The 20,715-nt window shown below is 40.0% G+C and overlaps 1 protein-coding gene across 2 annotated transcripts in view; it reads right to left on the reverse strand.

Annotated features, from left to right (window-relative positions):
- Positions 1 to 20,715, reverse strand: part of phf14 (PHD finger protein 14) — a 121,305-nt gene that overhangs the window by 21,678 nt on the left and 78,912 nt on the right. For both annotated transcript variants that reach the window (XM_073463080.1, XM_073463079.1), the window contains exon 17: positions 5,603 to 5,720. In XM_073463080.1, the coding sequence (XP_073319181.1) occupies positions 5,603 to 5,720 (118 nt within the window). The remainder of the gene's footprint in view (positions 1 to 5,602; positions 5,721 to 20,715) is intronic.

The raw sequence follows: 20,715 nt of genomic DNA on the forward strand, positions 1-20,715 counted from the left end.
ACACATTCACATGCGCGTGCTCTCATGGGCACTCAGAATTTTAAAACAAGACAATCATTTTCTCGTCTCCCAGTCAAGGATTAGTTACAGGTCAGTGCTAATAGGCTACAAGATTAAATGCAATAGATTGATATTGAATATAGCTTATAGGCTTGTGCTAACATTGTATAGCCAGAGCTGTGAAGTAGAATAAATTGTGAGGACTGGACTAATCACCAGACAGCAGAGCCAAAACTTAGTGTTATATTTGATTATTTTCTACATTTTATATTTTCCATACTTTCTCATTTATGGTCATGTTATTTATGAGATAGTCTCTTATTTTTTCTCTAAAAGTGCACCAGGTTGATACATATAATTTTAAAATGTGCAAAATTTTCTCCAGGGGGAACATGCCCCTAGACTCCCAAGAGCGAGGTCCACCCCACACAGTCTCACAAAATCCTGTGGGAAAGACTGGAGTGCTACTGCATATGTGAAAAAGGTAGTATGAAAATGCATGTAATCTGATAAATTGCCTTCAGTGCTGTCACTCAGTGACTAAGTTGCATTGTTGGTAATGTAGGCGCCAGGTTTGGAAAAGAAGACGAATACTGGACATGAACAGAGGTCTCTTGGGTAAAAGTCCTGTGCTTGTTTTACCCAACCCTCCACCTTCTCCCTAAACAGCCTTGATGCTCCTTATCCTGCTGTAATTATTACTAGCGAGCTGTTATGTCGACTTATAGCAGCTTGCCTCTCTTCATGACAGCAGGCTTATCGTCCTACCTTTGAGTGTGGCCATCTGGAACAGGTATAAACATATTGTCATCTGACATGACAGACAAAACTTAACTTAAACAAACTGATTGATTTCAATATTCATTTTTGGGAGTAGCAATACACCAGTACCTGCTGCATTTTTTTGCTCTCTCTTACTCTCCGGCAGCGAGTTGACACACACACACTGCTGCAGTGCCCACATCCTCTTGCTCAATCAAAGCACTGTCTTCTCGTCACTTGTCTCGTTTGCTCCATTGTGTTATGGTGTTAAGACTCATTAAAGATGGCAAGTGCAAAGCCTCCCCAACAAGTTTTGGTTGAAAAGAAACCAGCAGGAGTGCCATTTGGAAATACTTCACGTTTGAGGGAAATAAACAAGGAAAGGCAAAGGATACAAGCATGCCCATCTGCAAGCAATGCTACAGAGCTGTGCTAACTGAAGGTGCTAAACACAACAAGTTTAGCAAAGCTCCTGAAATACCAACACACCAACCTTCCCATTTCAACCTCACTAAGGATTTAACATGACGGCCCTAGATGGTTCTTGATCAGTGTGTTGTCCTGTTGTTGGGCTAAAAGCTAAGCTAATTACCCCTCGGAGCTACCAGGCCTGAGGAATCTCAGACAGCAGACTTTCAGTTGATGAGAAAATACTTTGACTATGGTCAGAAGTAAATTAACTTTGATACCGGTGTGTCAATTTTTCCTGTGGTATCAAACATGGCATTGAACCATGATATTTTTCAGCGTATTGTATTAAAGTTAGAAATTCCAGTATTCTGTTGGAAACCCTACCAGTACAAACAGTATCCTGTTCATGTTTTACTTATTTCAACCTCTGGGAAACATTTGCAATTAACAAACAGGCTGGCTTTCAAACAAGTTATTTTTACCCAAAGCTGAGGTCTGCATCACATACTGTAAGATACTTCCTGCGTACCTCCTCCTTCAGATGTCATACATCCTCCTCTCAGATAAGAGCAGTGGCTGCAGGGAGCTTTGACAAATCACTTCCTGTACCATTCTTCTGACTGTCAGGCAGAGGAGATGACTGCAAGCTATCTCTGCCAGCAGCTGATTCTCAGTCGCAGCGATCAGGTAATATTCTGCACTTAATGCTGGCATTTAAGAAACATTCTCCCCCCACAGGCAAAAATGGTGCATGGCTTGGCATTTAAAAGCAGATAATAAAACTTTCCTTAAATACAGCTCTCATCTCAGAGTGCTTTTTAGATGCCCTTAGTGGAGTCAATTATCTCCCCACACTTGCTATTACTGAGACACTCTGAGCACCTTGCGCCTTAAGAGGTCTGTACACCATGCTTTCTCAAAAATGTCACATTCTTAACTGCCTCTTAAAATGTAGACCCTGCAATATTGGAAATGGCATACACGTGTTGGTTTCTTTCATCCATTTGTTGCTTAAACATGCCTCTTCAATGTGCCAGATGAACTCATATCGAATAGTAAAAAATGCTTCAGAATCGGAACCGTTGCAGCCCTCATGTATATCCATGAGCTACTTTATGAAGTACCACATAAACAGATTGGTATAACCAAGGCTTTGAACAGTCTCCCAGTTACTGAACACAAGTGATCTTTGCTTGCTGAAGGAATGGAGAGAAAAACGTTCACACTCATTTGTCACATCAGTGGTGCAAACGTTATTCTCCTGTCACCAGTGAAATGTCGCCCTGCTCTGGGGCAGAGAGAGCCAAAGCCCAGAGGTTCTCCCATTTGATGTTAACAAGTAGGAGGGAGGAGGAGGAGGATGGGAGCAACTTCATAGGGACAAGATACTCCAGAGGGAGTGAGATACGCAAGTCTAAGAGATGGCAGAACAAGGGAGATGACACACAGTGTTGTGGATGAAAAGCCACAGAGACTGACTTAATACTCGCTGTTTGTCTTTACTGTTAAAAGTCTACAGAATAAAAGTAGAATATGTGGATACATGTGAGTACACGTGTACTGTACTACAGTGAAATGAGTAATGGGGAAAATACAGGGTGGAACAGGTTTAATTTAACTTGAGGATTTGAATGACATGAAAATGTTCAGGCATTTCTGACTTGTAACAGGCATGGGGACAGTTTTGGTAGGCTTGGTATGGATTGGAAGGTAATGACAATGTATTGATTCTGTATCTAGGTCTTCTTGGAAATAGATATAGTTTTACCTTGCTAGCATCTAGGCCTTCACATTAGCCATAAGTTTAGGAGTGCACCGATACAGCTTTTTGGATCTCAATTCAGTGTATGACCACAATAGAGAGTGAACTGTTTTTATGCCCCGATCAAAGAGGCATTGCCCAGATCGGTGTGAACATGTTGCTCCTTCTACACAATGGGCAAATGGGATTAAAGAGGGGACAGAGCCTTCTCCGTTGCCGCCCCCACCCTCTGGAATTCACTCCCCAAACCCATCAGAGACTGTACAGACCCCCACACCTTCAAATCACTCCTAAAAACACACCTTTTTAAACTGGCTTTTAATCTGTAAATTAAATTAAATATGTCTAATTTTCTGTTCTTTTATCCTCATCTTTGAGCAACTGTAAAAGCGCGTTATAAATAAAATTTATTATTATTATTATTATTAAAGACAATGTTTTTTTTTATTCTTAAGGACAGAATTACTTGATCTTTTGGAAAAAAGAAATGCTGTTGCAAGAAACACTTTTGTCTGGAACCAGAATCAGATGATACAAATGTACAATAAAGTGATTTTGAACATAATTTATTAACTGAATGGAGTCAATTCTAATCATTAACGGAGACTCAAGATAAGGCAAAATGCCCTAAAATTCAGTGCTTGTCCTTTCTCAACAGAAGTCTGTAAGACTTAACATTGGAATCCTAATGGTCTGGGACTAACCCTAAATCTTTTTATGGATATAAGAAGTCAGACGTTCAAGTCTGATACTCTGATAGCTGCCCAGACTACTGCTCATATTCAGCTTGTCTTCATGCGTTTTCATTTGGGGGCAAACTGGAGGTCAGTTATGCCAAAGAGAACAAATGAGAACATCAGGTTAGCTTAAGATAGGGTAGGTTAATCAGTTAAATATGTGACTTACTATGGCACCAAATGTTTATATTTGTGCGTTTACAGTACACACAATTTAAATTGAAAACATAATATGGGTACATTGTAAAACAAATGATAGATTATAGATTTATATCAGGATTACTTAACAATATATGAGAGCTTTAACCTTTTGGTTTTTGTTGATGATTGAAATTTTGATTCCTCCGATTCAGCATTATCACCACTGCTTTTATAATTCACTCTCTCTTCAGCAGCATAAATCATCCCCCATTTTCTGCATTGATAGAGCTTAGCTGGACATACTGCTAGATTCTAGAGAAATGGAAATGGGGATACATTTATCGGTTAGGTTGAGAGGCGGCCAAATGTCAACCTTTACTGCAATATAATTGAATAAAAATAAGCAAACAACCAAACAGAAAGAACAAAAAAATAATTGTGCCAGCGAACAGTGTGTACCCCTAGGGTCTATCAAATGTGTTTCATGCGTGTACATATTAAGAAAACTTACAGAAAACATTTAAAAAGTAATGTGTAATATTTTAAAACCTGCACTGTTTATAGCCACAGTTATCATTTCCTGGTGGTTGCTACATTTTTTAGCACAATACCAATACAACTCAGTGAGTGCAAAGGCATGAAAATATCTGAAAATATCTGTATGCTGTTTTGTGAACATGTCAGTCCTTGTGTGTGTGCTAGTTAAGCATAGGGTACAAACAAAACAAGAACGTGCTCATCATGTTAACTAAGATGTTTAAAAAAAAAATTGTCATCGCAACAAAAAGTTCTGAATTTGTTTTGCTTGAGTTGACATTGAATATGTCCTTTCTTTAAAATGTATCACTAAAATGTGCTCAATTAGTCCATGAGTCCATTATGCTGTTAAGTTTGTATTCCACTCTGAAGGTGGAGGCTAGTTAGCCTAGCTTGCTATTGGCAGCACTGAAGACATTATGCGCATTACTGCAGAATTGTTGTCAAGCTCCTCAGCTCTGTGCTACATCAGGAAAATAAAGTGTCTACCTAGCGTTAGCAGTCTTTCTTTCAGGAGTCCAGTTTAGGTGAAAGCACTAGACCAGTCTGCCACAACTTGGGTTGCTCCATCTGTGACCTCAGCACTTAGTACATTCTTCTGCAATTTGTAAAGCCTTGATCAGGTTATATCTTTCAGATTGTTTTTATGGGCAGCCAAGAGAGAGAACAAGTTCATGTCAGGTTCCCAGTTATCATTAAGATTAAGATATAACAATAACTCCCATTCGGTGAAAAGAACTATAGACGTACCAACAAACCAGGGGCAAAATTGCTGCAAAGCCACCATTGTTGGCAGTTACGTTGAAATTAAATCCAATATTGATACTAATTCAGCTGGTTCCATTGATGAAAGATGAGCTATACACGGTTTGTCTGTACCTGTACCTATAGCTAAATAGCTAATTGAGGCTTTGGTTTATCACCAATGTTGTCAATGCAGACATCCATCTTGGAATAATAAACTATTAGTGCCATCTGCCAAGATACCACCCTAATCACACCAATCTAATGACAGTCCCAACATTTTTGGTAATATAGGGTACTTATTACAGCAGAAATAAACTACATTTAAATATGGTCTTTTTTCGCACATAACAATTTTAACTAATAAGTACACAAGTCATTATAAACACCAAATTGATATCTTAGCAAAATACTCTCATGATGGAATATGTCAAAGCAGGTCATCCCTACCCCAACTGAACCTCCCCACTTTGTTGCTTTCATGCACACACATACAATGCACACTCACCTTGGAGGAAGATGTGTCACACTCCTGGCAGATCCAGCCATATCCCGTCTGCTTTGGGGATTTCTTCAGTGGGGGGTCCAGACACCCAAAGTGATAGCAGAGCCGGCACTCGTCACACCTGAGACACAGTCAGGAAGGGCATGTGTTACTCCTCACATAAATAAATTGTCTGTCTTCCTACAATGATGAGGCCCGCTCAGGAGCTATGATGGATGATGACAAGGCAGCTTGTTGTCAGTCATGAGGCTTTGTTAATGCATTCCAACTTCCCTCTAATCACACCACTCCCTTGACCATACACAGCCATTGGCTGTCCAATGGTTCATATCAGCGGCCAGATAAATTCAGGCCTTGTTAGTGTCAGATAAATGGCTGTCAATTCCCCTCAAGCTGGACTGACTCTGTCCTCAGGTGAGGTAACAGGGGTCAGACAATACAGGACACACACTGAAAAACCTTTAAGAAAATTTTGCTTATACGCAGAAGTTGCTTTGATAGAGAATATTCCTGTATTTATTGAATTTGAAAAGCACTGATGGAGGAGTCTAGATGCCATTATTCTTTTTTATGGGTGAAAATAATTGCTATCACTCACATAATAAAATAATGGTCGAACAAATGAACAGACTGACAACACAATCAACAACTTGGTTTAACAACTACTGAAATAAACCAGCAAATAGCCAGCTAAACTGTCTTGTTTAAAGCAGATATAAAGCACATATGAGTGTTGAAATGGGTAAGGAATTACAGGCTGGCACAACCCTGCAAGTAGTTAATAATGCAAGTGGTTCAGAACTGAACAAGTCTTTGTCATACTATATTATGTATGCAGATGAGCTTGCATTCTTTAGTCCAAGTAGCACTAGTCTCCAGCAGCCCCCTACTATACACCGATCAGCCACAACATTAAAACCACTGACAGGTGACGTGAATAACATTGATCATCTCATCACAATGCGATGTTCTGCTGGGAAACCTTGGGTGCTGGTATTCATGTGAATGCCACTTGACACGCACCACCCATCCAAACACTGTTGTGGACCAAGTACACCCCCTCATCACAACAACACTACCCGATGGCATTGGCCCCTCAGTAGGACAATGTGCCCTGACACACCACAAACACTGCTCAGGAACAGCTCGAGGAACACAACAAAGGGCCCAAGGTGTTGACCGGGCCTCCAAATTCCCCATATCCCAATCTGATCGAGCATCTGTAAGACGTGCTGGAGCAGGTCTGATCCATGGAGGCCCCACCCCCCAACATACAGCACCCAGAGGATCCACTATAAAATGCCCTGGTGCCAGACAACAGGACACCCTCAGAGGTCTTAAGTCCATGTCTTGACAGGTCAGAGCTGTTTTGGCTGCACAAGGGGAACCTTCACAATATTAGGCAGGTGGTCATAATGTTATGCCTGATCGGTGTATGTTCTGTGTATGGTGTTGAACATGACATCAAATACAATGCCAGTAAGAGTGTTGTCTTAATCTGTAGAACCAACAGGACAAATGTAAGACATTCCTTGACTTTAAATTGACTGATAATAATCTTAAGGTTGCTAATAAGGTTAAATATCTTGGACATTTCATTACAGAAGAAATGACAAATGATGACATTTATAGGCAATGCCACAAGATGTATGCGCAAGCAAACATTCTTTCATGCAAGTTTAATATGTGTGGATGGAGTAAAGATGTCTCTGTTTAAAGCATATTGTACACTAATGTATACTGCACACTTGTGGTCAAACTACAGAAAAACAAGTATACGGAGACTTTAAGTAGCTTATGATGATGCCTTGAGAATATTACTTAAGAGACCTAGATGGAATAATGCAACTGAGATGTTTGTTGCTGGAGGAGTCAGTACTTTCCAAGCTGTTTTAAGAAACCTCATGTATACATTTATTTGCCGACTTGATGTCTCTTAAAATGAAATCATCTTGTTTTATCAAACATAAGGTTTAGCACTACATGCTACCAATCTCAGTTGTGGAGACATTGGTACAGCTGTCTCTTTGTAAGACATGATATATATTATTTTTAAACTAAACTATGATGTTTTATTGTGATTTTGGATGGAATTTATTTTATGGAATGTCTTGTCTTTTGTCTGGGCCGTGAGTTTGCAATAAAGTTTTGAATTGAAAATCAGACTGACTGCAGCAGTGATCCACGGAGGTGACATCCATTGTTGGGTGTTTATGTTCTGTTATATTGACTGCTGACTGGAGGTGGAGGGGAAATGTACTTTACCATATGAAAATAATGATACAGAAAGGAGAGGGGAAGAGAATAGAGAGAACGAGAGTCTTTGGTGAGTGCTGAGTTTAGTGATTGAGGTTGGCCTGAATTCAAAAACACAGATACACATGACATTGGTGCATGCCAGTGCTCGCTAGCTTACAGCTAATGTACAGTCAAGTAGTCTGGCTGTTTGGGGCAAATAAACACTTGCAGAAGAAACACAACGATAGGCGGCCGAATGAAAGGCACTGTTACACTGAGTACACTTGTGGATTTCTCTGGGTTTGAACATAGTTAATAATTGGGATACTGTAAATACACAACTCAACAAAATATATAACAAAGGTCGAATCATTTAAAGACATTTTAAAGTAAGGGTTGGGAAGACGTCAAGCCAGGCTAGATTTTGAAAGTATCCAGCCATTCACCTTTTTATTTGTCGTTCTGTATTTACTCCTTGTTTTGCATTATCTCCAACTTGTTTGAATAAAGTCTTGAAAATGATAAATGCCTTTTCTTTACACTTCCAGCATAAACAACCATCCCATTACAGTTCTTTCACTTTACATGATGCACTAATAATAACAGGTAAGACTCTTGTTTATTGCATTTTCTGGAACACATGTAAATAAATAACACAACAAAAATAGTATACATTTTATCATTTAGACAATATACATTACACTTATAGTAACAACTATATACAGGAAGGACGTCCAGAGGTTTCTTGACTGATTATAAACACAGGTCAGTGTTGGCCAACAGGTTAGGCTGTTGATGTCAGTGCTGTCGCAATCATCTACTGTTTTGGCAGTGATTGTCCTGTAGAAAGAACAGCACAATTACTTATCTGACAGGAAATACAGCTTTTCAAGGACTTTGAAATTACTTTCAATATATTATACCACCACAACTTTGGATGCATTTTATGCAGTGACAAATATTCCTGACATCAACCAGAAATAGCCTCTGTTACATCAGAATTACACTATTTACAGTCATTTCATATTTACCAATTCTACTGTTTCGGGGGGTTGGCAGAATTACATTTTCAGAGTAACTTACATAGTTGTATGTTTTTATTATTTTTACTATGCATTTTAACAGTAGTGTGTACAAGCTCTACTTTCTGGACTTTTTGTTGTACACCTCGGAGTACCTGGCATAAGAGAAAGGAATTCCAGCTTAGTGAAACTTTCATATTACTTTACAACTTGACAACTAATAATTACAGAAAACTGATTATGGATGAAGAACTAAATGTATTTACAGGGCATAAAAGTACATTTCAATGTGTATCCAGGACATTAAGTTACATCTGAATGTGTTTATTGGGCATAACAAGTTTATTGATTCTCTTTCAGACAACACAGGACTGTTGCAATGTAAAAAAAAGTTAAAAAAAATAAAGTCTGGAGTTACGTGGGTGATGGGAAGCTTATGTGATGGGTGGCAAGCAATTATTTGAAAGGATTGTTAGGTGCATTATGCGTTTCCTACATTCTACTGTGGTCAGCTGACAGTCAGATCATGAATTGAAATGTAAAGTTTATTTTGTTAAAAAAGTATCTTACTAATATGAAATAGTCTCAAGCAGTAGGCTAACATGTGACTGTTTGGACCAGTACTTGAAGCATTTTCCTGGTGCAGCTAATGAAATGATGCCATTCCTTTTTGTATTGTATCCCTGCTAAGGAGCACATTCATGCACATACAGCAAACCAACTTGATCTGAAAGAAGGGCACATGTATGTGTGAAATGTATCCATCAAAGATACATATTACATGAATAACAGTGGTCTGATCCATGTTGTTATCAGCATCAAGTTACACTCACCTGTCAGAGAGAGACTCTGCAGAAATAGTGGAAACATCAGGGCATGGTTCTGCTGTGAACTGACGCTTCAAGGCTGGAAGTTGATGCGTTCCTCTCATAACTATAGGACACAGAAATAGACGACATCAGCACATTTGTAAAACGTCTAGTTCAAAGTCTATATGAATGAACGTCACATAAATACCATGTACAGTGGACTTGGCCTTTAGTATTAGTCGAATTAGCCGGCCTCTCACATACAGCTCCTCTGGCTAATGTCCAAACAGCCCAGGGTAGAAGTGCATGTGTGAACACTGCTATATGGATTAGATCCATAGCACGTGTAAACGTTGGCCTGCGTGTAAACAGTGATGTCACATGTAAATACGTTTCATATGGTAGTAGTCTATCATAGCTAGCTAACTAGCTGACGATGCTAATGATAATAGTGTTGGGCTAATACATATGACAGTGACATAAGGAGCTAATGTTAGCTAGGTTGACTACATAATGCAGAGTAATAATACATTTCCCCGAACCAAAACAAACCAGCTCATTACCTGTCCAACAGCGACACAGCTACCATGGCGTCCGTTTTCAGGCCTTCAACTCCATTGCCTTCACCAGTGGGTGGAGTCAGCGTAGGGTGATCAGGTAAGAACAGGTTGATAGACAGGTAGACTCTCCATACAATATCTTCAGCCGTCAAAATTGATTGGATGAAGTTATTACAGCCCTGTCGCTGCCACAGACCATGGATTTAAAAATAAAAATAAATTCCCAAAGCATTTATATTTCATTGCTGTCTAGATGTTAAGAGATGTTATACAAATATAATAAACAATGCTTCTGAAAAGAATTACCAACCCCAGCTTTAATAAAGAATTCTTACATATAGTATCTTTAAAACAGTGGAACAATGCTTCAGAAAAGATAAATGAGGAAATAGAAACCATGTTACTTGGTAAATGTACTTGTGAGAAGTGATATTTATTCTTCTCTGCACTGCATGTCCACTCTTAAGTCCCACTGCCACTTGACTTATTTTTAGAGAAGTGATTTTAACATCAGCTGCACTGGTCAAGATAGATACTCTTGTCGTTATTGTCTTGGTGTGTTTCTCTCCCCGTCTTCAAACCGCTCATGCTTTCCTTTCTCCAGTAATGGAGACGAATAGAGAGGGTTCAGGTTGACCTCCCTGGCTGTTAAGCTGTTATCAGATTTTCATTGGAGAATGTGAATCTCCTTCATTGATTAGGACATAATTGGCTCTAATTGTGGACTGTGTGTGTGTGTGTTTACCAGGCAGGGTGTTGTTGAAGGGCAATCAGCCTCATAAATGTTTAAAAGAGAAGTCTGCTCTTTGCGCAACAGTCACCTAATACTCAGTACAGCCTTAGTCAATAAAATGAAGAGCATACATATAGAGAAATCAAGGGATTATCATTGCTCCTTCAACACTGATTTTGTTTCATTTTGTTGGGATTGTTCTGTTTTTTCATGCTGCGATTTCAGGATGAATATCAACAATGAAGGCGAGTGAAAGGAATTCGGCATTTTGATGGTATCAGATCTGATGTCTCTACAGACAATGGCAATAAGGTAGATGGCAGCTGTGCCTCAGGCACTGACTGAGGCGAAATGTGAAAAGAGGCTGACATTCCACAGAAAGAGCTAAAAACACCTCCAGTCTGAACATGAAGGAGTCAAGAGCCTGAAGAGGGTCATTCTGCATTTTCTTGTGCAATTCATTCAAAATGTTGTATCCATGTGAGTAGTAACTGTGAGATTTTTTTTTTTTTCTCGCTCCTGCCCCTCAGACAGTCTGAGTGCACCACAGTCTAACAATGTGAGACAAAAAATCAGATGCATTAAGGTGGCTGGTATCTATGAGTGAATACAGTTTGATGCAGAGCCTAGGTCTGGTGAGCTTAAATCATGGCTGGTTTAAAACTCAGAGTGATACAGGGCTATCGAGTTTGATATTGGATTAGGCTTGATTGAATTAAAAGGTTTCAGCCTTGGTGGAGGTACTGTATGGACTCTACTGCATGCCATTCTAGTTTTAAGTAATGACGAATGATGGATTTTTACAATGTTTAGATTTGACAGTATGTGGGGCTGTGCCAATCTTTTCATTTGAGTCTTCTATTGAGGATTTAAAGTGTTTGTTATTATATTTTATGACATAATAACTGTAAAAAAGAAAGAAGTGATTCATCAAATTAAATGAAAATGCATAATATGATCTTTTTTTTTGATGACTTAAGTAATGTACAATAATGAGCCAAATTTGCATTTTTTCCACTGTGATTATATACATGTAATTTATGGTAGTGTTAAATAACTACTAGACCACCCCGTTAAAGGTGGGTAATTCTGGAGAAAGATAGTTGATTGCTAAGTCTCATTCACAGGTCATCATACAGACAGCAGAACACAGGGGAGTCTCAACCACATTTAGAGTGAGAAGGGCCTAATACCAGGAAGCATAACGTTATGGAAGGTAGCCTTCTAGCATTGGATTAAGAAAAGCTGTGAAATAGGTCTCATAATATACCTGTAGTGTTTACACATTAAGCATGGTAGATTACTCAAATCAGAGTAGAAATTTAATTGGCATAGATAATTGGCATCTTATGAGTTGTAGGGGCATAAGCTAACAGCTGCTGCACATTAGCACAAATATGCCAAGGCAGGTGGATCTCTTTCTCTCCCTCTCTTACACACACACACACACACACACACACACACACACACACACACACACACACACACACACACACACACACACACACACACACACACACACACACACACACACACACACACACACACACACACACACACACACACACACACACACACGGGATGAGCAGGCATATCTGCCTAGGAAATGATGTGAATTTAAAGTTCCCCTTTGGCCACCTAGTGAATAGAAGACAAATGACCAAAGTGTGTGTGCTCCACTAATGAGCACACTCCTTTTGTTGCACACAAACTGCCAATTGATTTCACATGAATCTCCAACTAAAGCAAAAAGGAAGGAGCAAACTCTTCAGCTTCGCTGCTGGAGACTCTTGAAGACCTTCCAAACTCACAGGAGGGCTCTTTTTATTTAGCAAGACTGTGACGACTGCACACATGCTCCCCTAATTACTTTACCTTAATGAACCTTTTGTAATGATTGTTGTGTATCGTGGGGAAGATCTTTGAATTTAAGCAGTGCTCATTGATGCAGGGTTTTCTGGGTGTGTGTGTGTGTGTGATAATGTGGTTTTTAATCTTCATTTATCCATGGCAGGTGAGTTGAACTTTATCCTTTTTCAGCAAAATGGAGTTTAAACGGACAGTTCCACACATCCACACTGAGAGCTGACCAGATTGTTTTCAGTGTAATCAGATGAATTGGAGTGGAGTCAAAATACATACACAGGAAGCTTTCATGTGGGAATCAATTTTGGTGAACTTTGGCACGGTACTTCGCGTTGACCAGGAGCAAAACATCTTGACATTGCTGACTTTAGAAGGGAAGGTGAGACCTGCAATGACTGTTATTGTTCCAGTTTCATTTTCCATTAATGGTATATACATCTCTCTCTCCATAAACTTACAAACTGGCAGTTAACAAGCCAGCTAGCTTGGTGGCTCACTAGCACTGGCATGGTACTAGTTAGCTGTTGTTCTTTAAAGGATTCATTATCTTTTCATCCACTAATTCCATCACTCAATACATGTTTTCATGTCATTCATGCCAGTTAACATGTCAAACTGTTCAGTCTGCCAACTTTGGTCAGTCAGCTTGTTGTAGAAACCAAAACTAAATTTAAAAAAAAAATCACCCGACAACAATATTTTCACTGGCAATTCAGATTGATGTATATTTGTTAAGAAAAGCTAGTAGAGCCATGCTTTAATTCAGTGTCTATCAACAGACCGCTGTGGCTTGACACTGAAAGTTATGCCAAAGTTCCTTGAGATGCAGTGCCACAAAAAAACAATGGCTGGTGACTTCAGAAATCAGTGATTTTAAAGAAATGTAATCAGAAGGAACCAAAATTCTCACACACTTTACTCTTTTATTTTCCAGTGAGTACAAATGACTGACAGTGTGAGGATTTTACCTACAACTACTGTCTCACTTCAGTCAAAACCACCCGTCAAACTTAGGATGGTGGCACAGGAAAGTCAGAAGTTCACCAAAGCCAGATGGATATATTGCCTAGAAATATGAATCTCTACAAAACTGTCTGTTAATCAGTCCAGTAGGTGTTATAACATATTGCACTGGATAAGAAAAACTTTGAGCTGCTGGTGTGCTAGAGAAAAACCAGGGCATTACCAAAGTAGTTCACTTTCGTCCTCTGGCAGCTATGAATATCTGTGCAAAATGTCATGGTGCTCCATCCAGTAGTTGTTGAGATATTTCGGTATGGACCAAAGTGGCAGACTGACCAACATCATCATCCCTAGAGGCAAACCAGCTGTGTGGCTAAAAAATAAACCTGCAATGCCTGACTATATGGCCATTTGGAGGCAATGGAGACAACTGTGAGCACAAGCTATCTTCACCTTTTCAGTTGATATTGAGAAAAAGGGCTGTTTCTTAGCAAACAGTTGTTTAGTTACACATCCAACAGTTACAGAGCTACATTGTCATTCAGTTGAAATCCCGAATTTGGCCAACAGAAAAATTTAAGTCCAGTATTCACTCTCATTTAGCTCTGTTTTTGGTCTCTCCAAACTCCTGATGGAATCATGTGGCTCTTAAGCTACTAAATGCTCCACTATGCTGACAGTGTCAGTCTACCATTTTGTGCAAAACAGGTTTTTGTTTAAAAATAGAAAGTAAACTAAAACAGCAGTCAGACAGCTAACAATGAGGCGAAACCCACTATAAAGCTCTGTAAAGCCTGGGGGAGCTTCAGATTAATACTTTCATCTAGTACCTATCTTGCCAAAATCTGGATTTTGCGGCTTTAGTAGTGGCCAAGACAACCACAATATCAATCAACGAAACATATATTCAGAAAATCCTGGGTGACATCACAGACACACATTTTCCTACAGTCTGTGGTTTTAGCCAGCTGGTTAACAGACCAGATGCTTCAAGCTGGTTTTTGATCCATAAAAGTCAAATTTCAGCAGCATTGGGCCCTTGGAGGATGGTGAACTTAGACCCTCACTGGCCGATATACGTAATGTAGCCAGTGTTCATTCTCTTCACTGTCTGAGCCATCTGCTACCGGCAGCCTATCTGCTCCCACTACTGCCCTTACACACCCAGCCATAGCAAGGTCCTTGATGTTATCAAAGCAATTTGGCCCTGCTTTAATCATTGGGAAAATTGAGCAGCACCCCCCCCCCCCCTCCCTTGTACTTTGGAAGCAGACAAAATCCAATCACTCATAAGAGAGCTTATTGATTGATGTAATCTTATTGGAGGTGAGTGGTGGTGGAGGGGACATGATTGATTGCTTTTGTCTGCTACACGTGTTGCTCTCAGTTTGGTATTTGTGTCCACTTTCATCTTGTATTTAATCTCTGTGTGAAGTTCTAATTTCCCCTCCTCCCCTCCTCCCCTCCAGTGTCACCCCTGGAACCAGTCCTCACCAAGCTGGGCTGATGGCCCACATATCTAAGCTGGCTTCATTTGATCTCGCTGTCACAGTTCTGTCCAGGTCTCAAAGACAAAGCGACATTACTTGAGGAACTGCAAAGAGCCTCCTTCATCCACATAGCCTGCAGAAATATTCAGTGACTTATCACCACAACTTATCACCACAACTAGCATCATGATCACACTGATGAGATCATGATGCTATATTAAATTGACTCATTTATATATCTTAATGTGAACACTTAAGGCTGCATTCAGACCAGATCAGGCGTTGTGGCTAAATGCTGCAGGGTGGTGCGGCGGTGTGGGAGTGTCACTCCATGGCCCGTGTTGTGTGACATGTTGTGAACCTCCCGCTGATCAGTTTGCTGAGAGAAGCTTCAATGTTGTTATGCCACTAGCATGCTGGTCCTACTAGTGATCGTATGCCGACATTGACGGATTATATATAGTACACAACCAGTTTGTGAGGCAGATCATTGCAGTATGTTGTAAACTGGGGCACAAGACCGAACGGAGTGATCACAAGTAAAACATAGCATTAGACAAACAAATGCCTGTTGTGTTCCCTCTGTAGCATTTAGCCATGCTAAATAACATGCCCTGCTACTGACCCGTTCTAACATGCCTCTGATCTGTGGGTCATGCCTCTGCCAGTGCAGGTTAAGCATGCTGGTCATATAGTGATTGTCGGCATTCGACGATGGACACAGGTGTTAAAAAGGTGCACAGTGCCAAACTGAGTAAATAAACAATGATGTTACACTCCACTGTGTTTTCAGTCATTCACGCTGTTGGTCTAATCACCAGCTTGAGTCTGGTTCAACTTTTACGCCGGCTGTGTTGTTTTTTTTTTAAACCCCCTGCAGCCTGCACCATTGCAGCCAAGACGCACTACCCTTATTTAAAATGAATAGTAGGACCTGTGTTTTTGCCGCACAATGGATTTGGTTTGAATACAGCCTTAGTCCTAAAAAATGGAGCGAGATAATTCAAGGTAGATGAAGTATATCAAAGCAGGGGAAAGCAACACATCTTACTCCTTATTTCCTGATGGAACTGATTACAATTTCAAAAGGAGTAGTAATAACTCTAAGCAAAAGGATTTTCTGTGTTATTGCTTAAGGTTTTTGTGTTGTAGTGTCTGACAGAATAACCCTATTGACCCTATATACAGACATACATAATGTTACATGAATGAAGTTTACACATTATGTCTGATAAGGGTTAGGGCTATATTTATTATTATACGTGTGGAATTGTCAATGGCAGTTGGTCAGCACGAAGCATGCTGTGTTCTGTAAATAACACTATAAAGATACCAACACAAAAGCAATTAAATCAAGCCTACCCAACTCCTGCCAGGGTTCCAAACTAATTTTTCAGACTGGTTGCACTAGGTAGGTGCACCAGCACATACAATAATTTAGGTGCAGCCAACAATACATTTTAACTTAATTTCTTAACATATTATGTAAATGATTGTAAACAGGGAAAAAGGTGGAAATACATTTTTTTCTTCATTTAAATCACATGCAAAAAGAAATTGCGAGAATCTTAATTTTTAAAAAAAATAAACCTCTGGCCCCAGGCTAAATCTCAGGTGCCGTAGTGCGACCAATGAAAATGTTTAGTTGCAACTGGCAGATTTTTGAGTGCATATGCGACCAAAATAGATGCACTGTGGAGCCCTGCTTTCAAAAGCAGTAGTAACCCTGACCATGACCCACCCGCATCATTGTGGGCATATGACAGCTATGAGATACAGTAATGGTAAGTGGTAAAATTCAGAGAAACAGGAGCACAAGTTGTGTAGAGATAAAAGTCAGCAAAATGGATCTCCAAAAAGTTTTCTAAAATCAGTGAAATAAAGTACTGCTCACATCAGACCAAGTCAAAGGCTCAGTATGCTTTAAAGGAAGTGCTTGTTGGATAGTAAACAGTTTAATCGACTTGTCCCAACTTTCAGTTAATGGAATTGGGCTGGTTGCATCTGACAAATTTGTAACTTTTTGAAACTGAAAATCAGAGTCCAGAAATCAATCCGCCTACTTCCAGTCATGATAGGCCAGGTACAAGAGAGCAGAGAGCTTCTCTCTGATGCTCTTTGTTACTTTTCATAACCATTTCCATCACTGTTCATATGTGCAACCAAGTGCAAGACCATAAATGTCTGTTTAGTACTGTCCCAAAGTGTGCACCTTTACACCAATTTGAAGGATTATCACATCTCAACCCTGTCTCCAACGACAGGTATTAAAAACAGTTTTGCCTTCAGAGATGTTTGACAACAGGTGATAACGACTAGAGCCAGATCGATACTGGATTTTTTAAAATTATTTTAAAGTTTAAGACATTTACATTTAGGGCATTTAGCAGATGCTTTTGTCCAAAGCGACTTACAATAAGTACATTTGTCACAAGAAAGAAACCACAACATATCACCGTTAATAAAGTAGAAAAGATAGAAGCAATATTCAAGCCCTCATCAGAGCAAAGTAGCTACTATTTAACAAGGATACCTTTCATAAGTGCTATGATGTAAGTGCTGAAGGTAGGAACATACAAGTGCATATAAGTATGGGGGGGGGGGGGGGGGGGATTGGGGGGTTGCTGCTATGCGGGGTCGAGGTGAAGTCTGAACAAGTGAGTCTTGAGTCTTTTGCGAAAGATGGCGAGCGATTCTGCTGTCCTGACGTTGGTCGGAAGTTCGTTCCACCACTGAGGTGCCAGAACAGAGAAGAGTCGGGATTTCGCTGTGCGGTCTTTGTTTGCTCTCAGCGATGGCGGTACCAGCCAGCCGGCTGATGTAGTTAAGAAGAAACTTATGTGCACTTTATTGGGAAACAGTAAACTTCACTGAGTATTTCATAGTTATAAATAAAAAAAGCATCTTTTTCAGCATTTTGTGTTGTAAAAAACATATCCGCCGATACCGATATATCTGTGATAGGCCAATATCAGCTGATAATATGACCAGCTGACCGATATAAAGGTTGGGTTCTAATAACAACAAGCTTGTTCCAAGCATACCCCAGCCTTAAATGTACAGTATGTATTTTTGTGTAAAAAATGTAGATATTTTATCTTAAATACTGACCCACCTTTGTCACTGTGGCCAAACGTAAGAATTAGGCTATAATGGCAAATGCTAAAACGAGTTTTACCAAGGCAGCAAACTGATTCTGTAGTTTTACAGCAATACAGACATAAAGTTTGTTAACATTAGCAACAATAAGCTACTGGTCCAACCAGACTAAAGTCTAACAACAAAACCTCTTAGTGTATTGAATTGAGAAAGTCCAAGTTTTGTTCTTTTAAAATCAGCTTTACAATTGTGACATAGTCTAGCTTTAGGTGTTAAAATATCAGTTAAATGTGAGTAACTGTGAACTTGTTAAGAGCATAAGCATTTTGCCCATTTTGATGAGCTTCTCTGTGACTAAACCCCTAGAGAAGTAGCTCTTTTGAAAGGCATCAGCTCCCATGTTGTTCTTTCCTTATCAAAACCAAACCAGATGACAAAAACAATGACAAAAATCAAACAGAAATGAAGCACTAAGCTAAAAAACTTTAATGATGAGACACAGAACCTGGGGGGTTATTGATGCTTGTTGCTTCTCAGCTGCTTTGTATCCACAGTCTTGGGTCCATGTATTGACAGTGGGTTTGTAGCCTCAAAAACTTCTTTTCTTTCCAGCAGCCCTGGTGTCTGAGCCCAAGTGACTGAAACAAGGCAGTGAATTTATCACAAGTGGGCAATGCAATTATCTTGGGAGTGGCCACGTGACAGAAATCAATATGACACAAAGCGCTCCGCCATTGACTCTCATCCATGACAAAGTGCGCTGGTGTCTTTCCATAGAAAGGAGTGGATTATTGGACTTTGTGAACCTCCAACTTTTTTGATTTACTGTTGGGTCACTGCATCATTATAAAAGAGCCATTGTTTTACAAGACGGGGAAGTAATGAATAGACTGCTGAAGTCGCACCTATGGAGAAGGCCAAGTCAGAGCAGCTGCCTTTATTAGCTCATCTAGACACAACTCATTCACAGCCGGGGTGGAAGGGAAGGGGAGCGATCTCTACGGTCCTCACCTGGTGCTTTGTACGTGTCTGAAGTCTCTCTTTTTTTCCAGCAGGGGGCCCCAGTGAACTGGGTGCAACCACGGAGAAGAGTTGATTTCAGGAGCAGGTCTCTGTGCTCACCTCTGCAGGACAAACTGGAGCTTTGGAGCATCTGACCCAGCCAGAATCTCAAGTCTACTCAAGCGCCACCTCGCTACGTAAATTCCATGAGCGATACAAACAGCTTGTAGCACACTTCAACTCCATTAAAAACAAGTATATTGACGAGGTAATCAATTAAGATATAAGGCACCCACAGGGCTCTACAGTTCATATTCGGTGTGTAATGATGAAAAATAGGCTAAGAGGCAACACAGTGCAGTTTAAAGATGATAAGACAGAAAGCAGTTAAGGAGGAGAGCGTGTACCTCAGGAAGCATTTGAGCGCACCCACACTGTGGCAGAATCAGTTGGATAAAGAGACGGGGGAAGAAGCTGAAGAGTAATAGATTTTAGCTGCTTGGCCACACTTCCCACACAGCCCCAGTCCCAGCTCTTGTGTTTTCTGTTTTAATAGGGGGGAAAAAGGGTGAAGTCAGCAAAAACAAAATGCCGCCATTAAATCATCTCTCCGGATCCGGTGTCAGAGCAGTAATGGGAAATGCACTCATCATCGGAAAGGTTACTGCTTTCCAGAACCTCCCTGCTAGCTTTTCTCTCTCTTTATCCCTCGGCCCCTCCCCATCCTGTGGCTACTGGCCTCAGTCTCATCCTCCTGAAGAGAAACCAGCTGTAGCAGAGCTCATCTCTGGTTTGTCGGCTGCTGGTTGGTCCCCAAAGACCCTGGGGTCGAGGATGAGGGATTGGGGCAGCTACAGTTCGCCACGGTGAGTTGGTTCTATCTCACAGAGATGCCACCGTGTTGAAAACCAAAATGTCTCTCTTTCAGTCTGTCTCCCACAATTTTTTAAAGAACAAAGGCTGTCAATCAACCTGCAGACAAAGTGCCTTTTGTTTTAGTGTGTTCCAAATTTTTTGGTTGGCTTTTTACATGACTAGGGACAGCAGTATCAGCTCCATCTGTCAAAAACTGCTCCACAACAAACAAACAATATGACAAAAATCCTTTATAATAAATGGTACAATTATCATTGATTAAACTTTAGTTTACTGTTATTTCACTGTTAACCATCAATGAAATATGTATAAACCATTTACAATTGTTCATTGTAAAGTTACAACTGATGTCTATATTACTTTAAATTTAAATGGTTAATAAATACTGTGTAGTTCATATTCAAACATTATTTGGATGGCCATTATAGTCGCAATTGATGTTTATACACTTTTACAAT

This window comes from Pagrus major, chromosome 3 (genome assembly GCF_040436345.1).
Source record: "Pagrus major chromosome 3, Pma_NU_1.0".
Taxonomy (NCBI): Eukaryota; Metazoa; Chordata; class Actinopteri; order Spariformes; family Sparidae; genus Pagrus; species Pagrus major.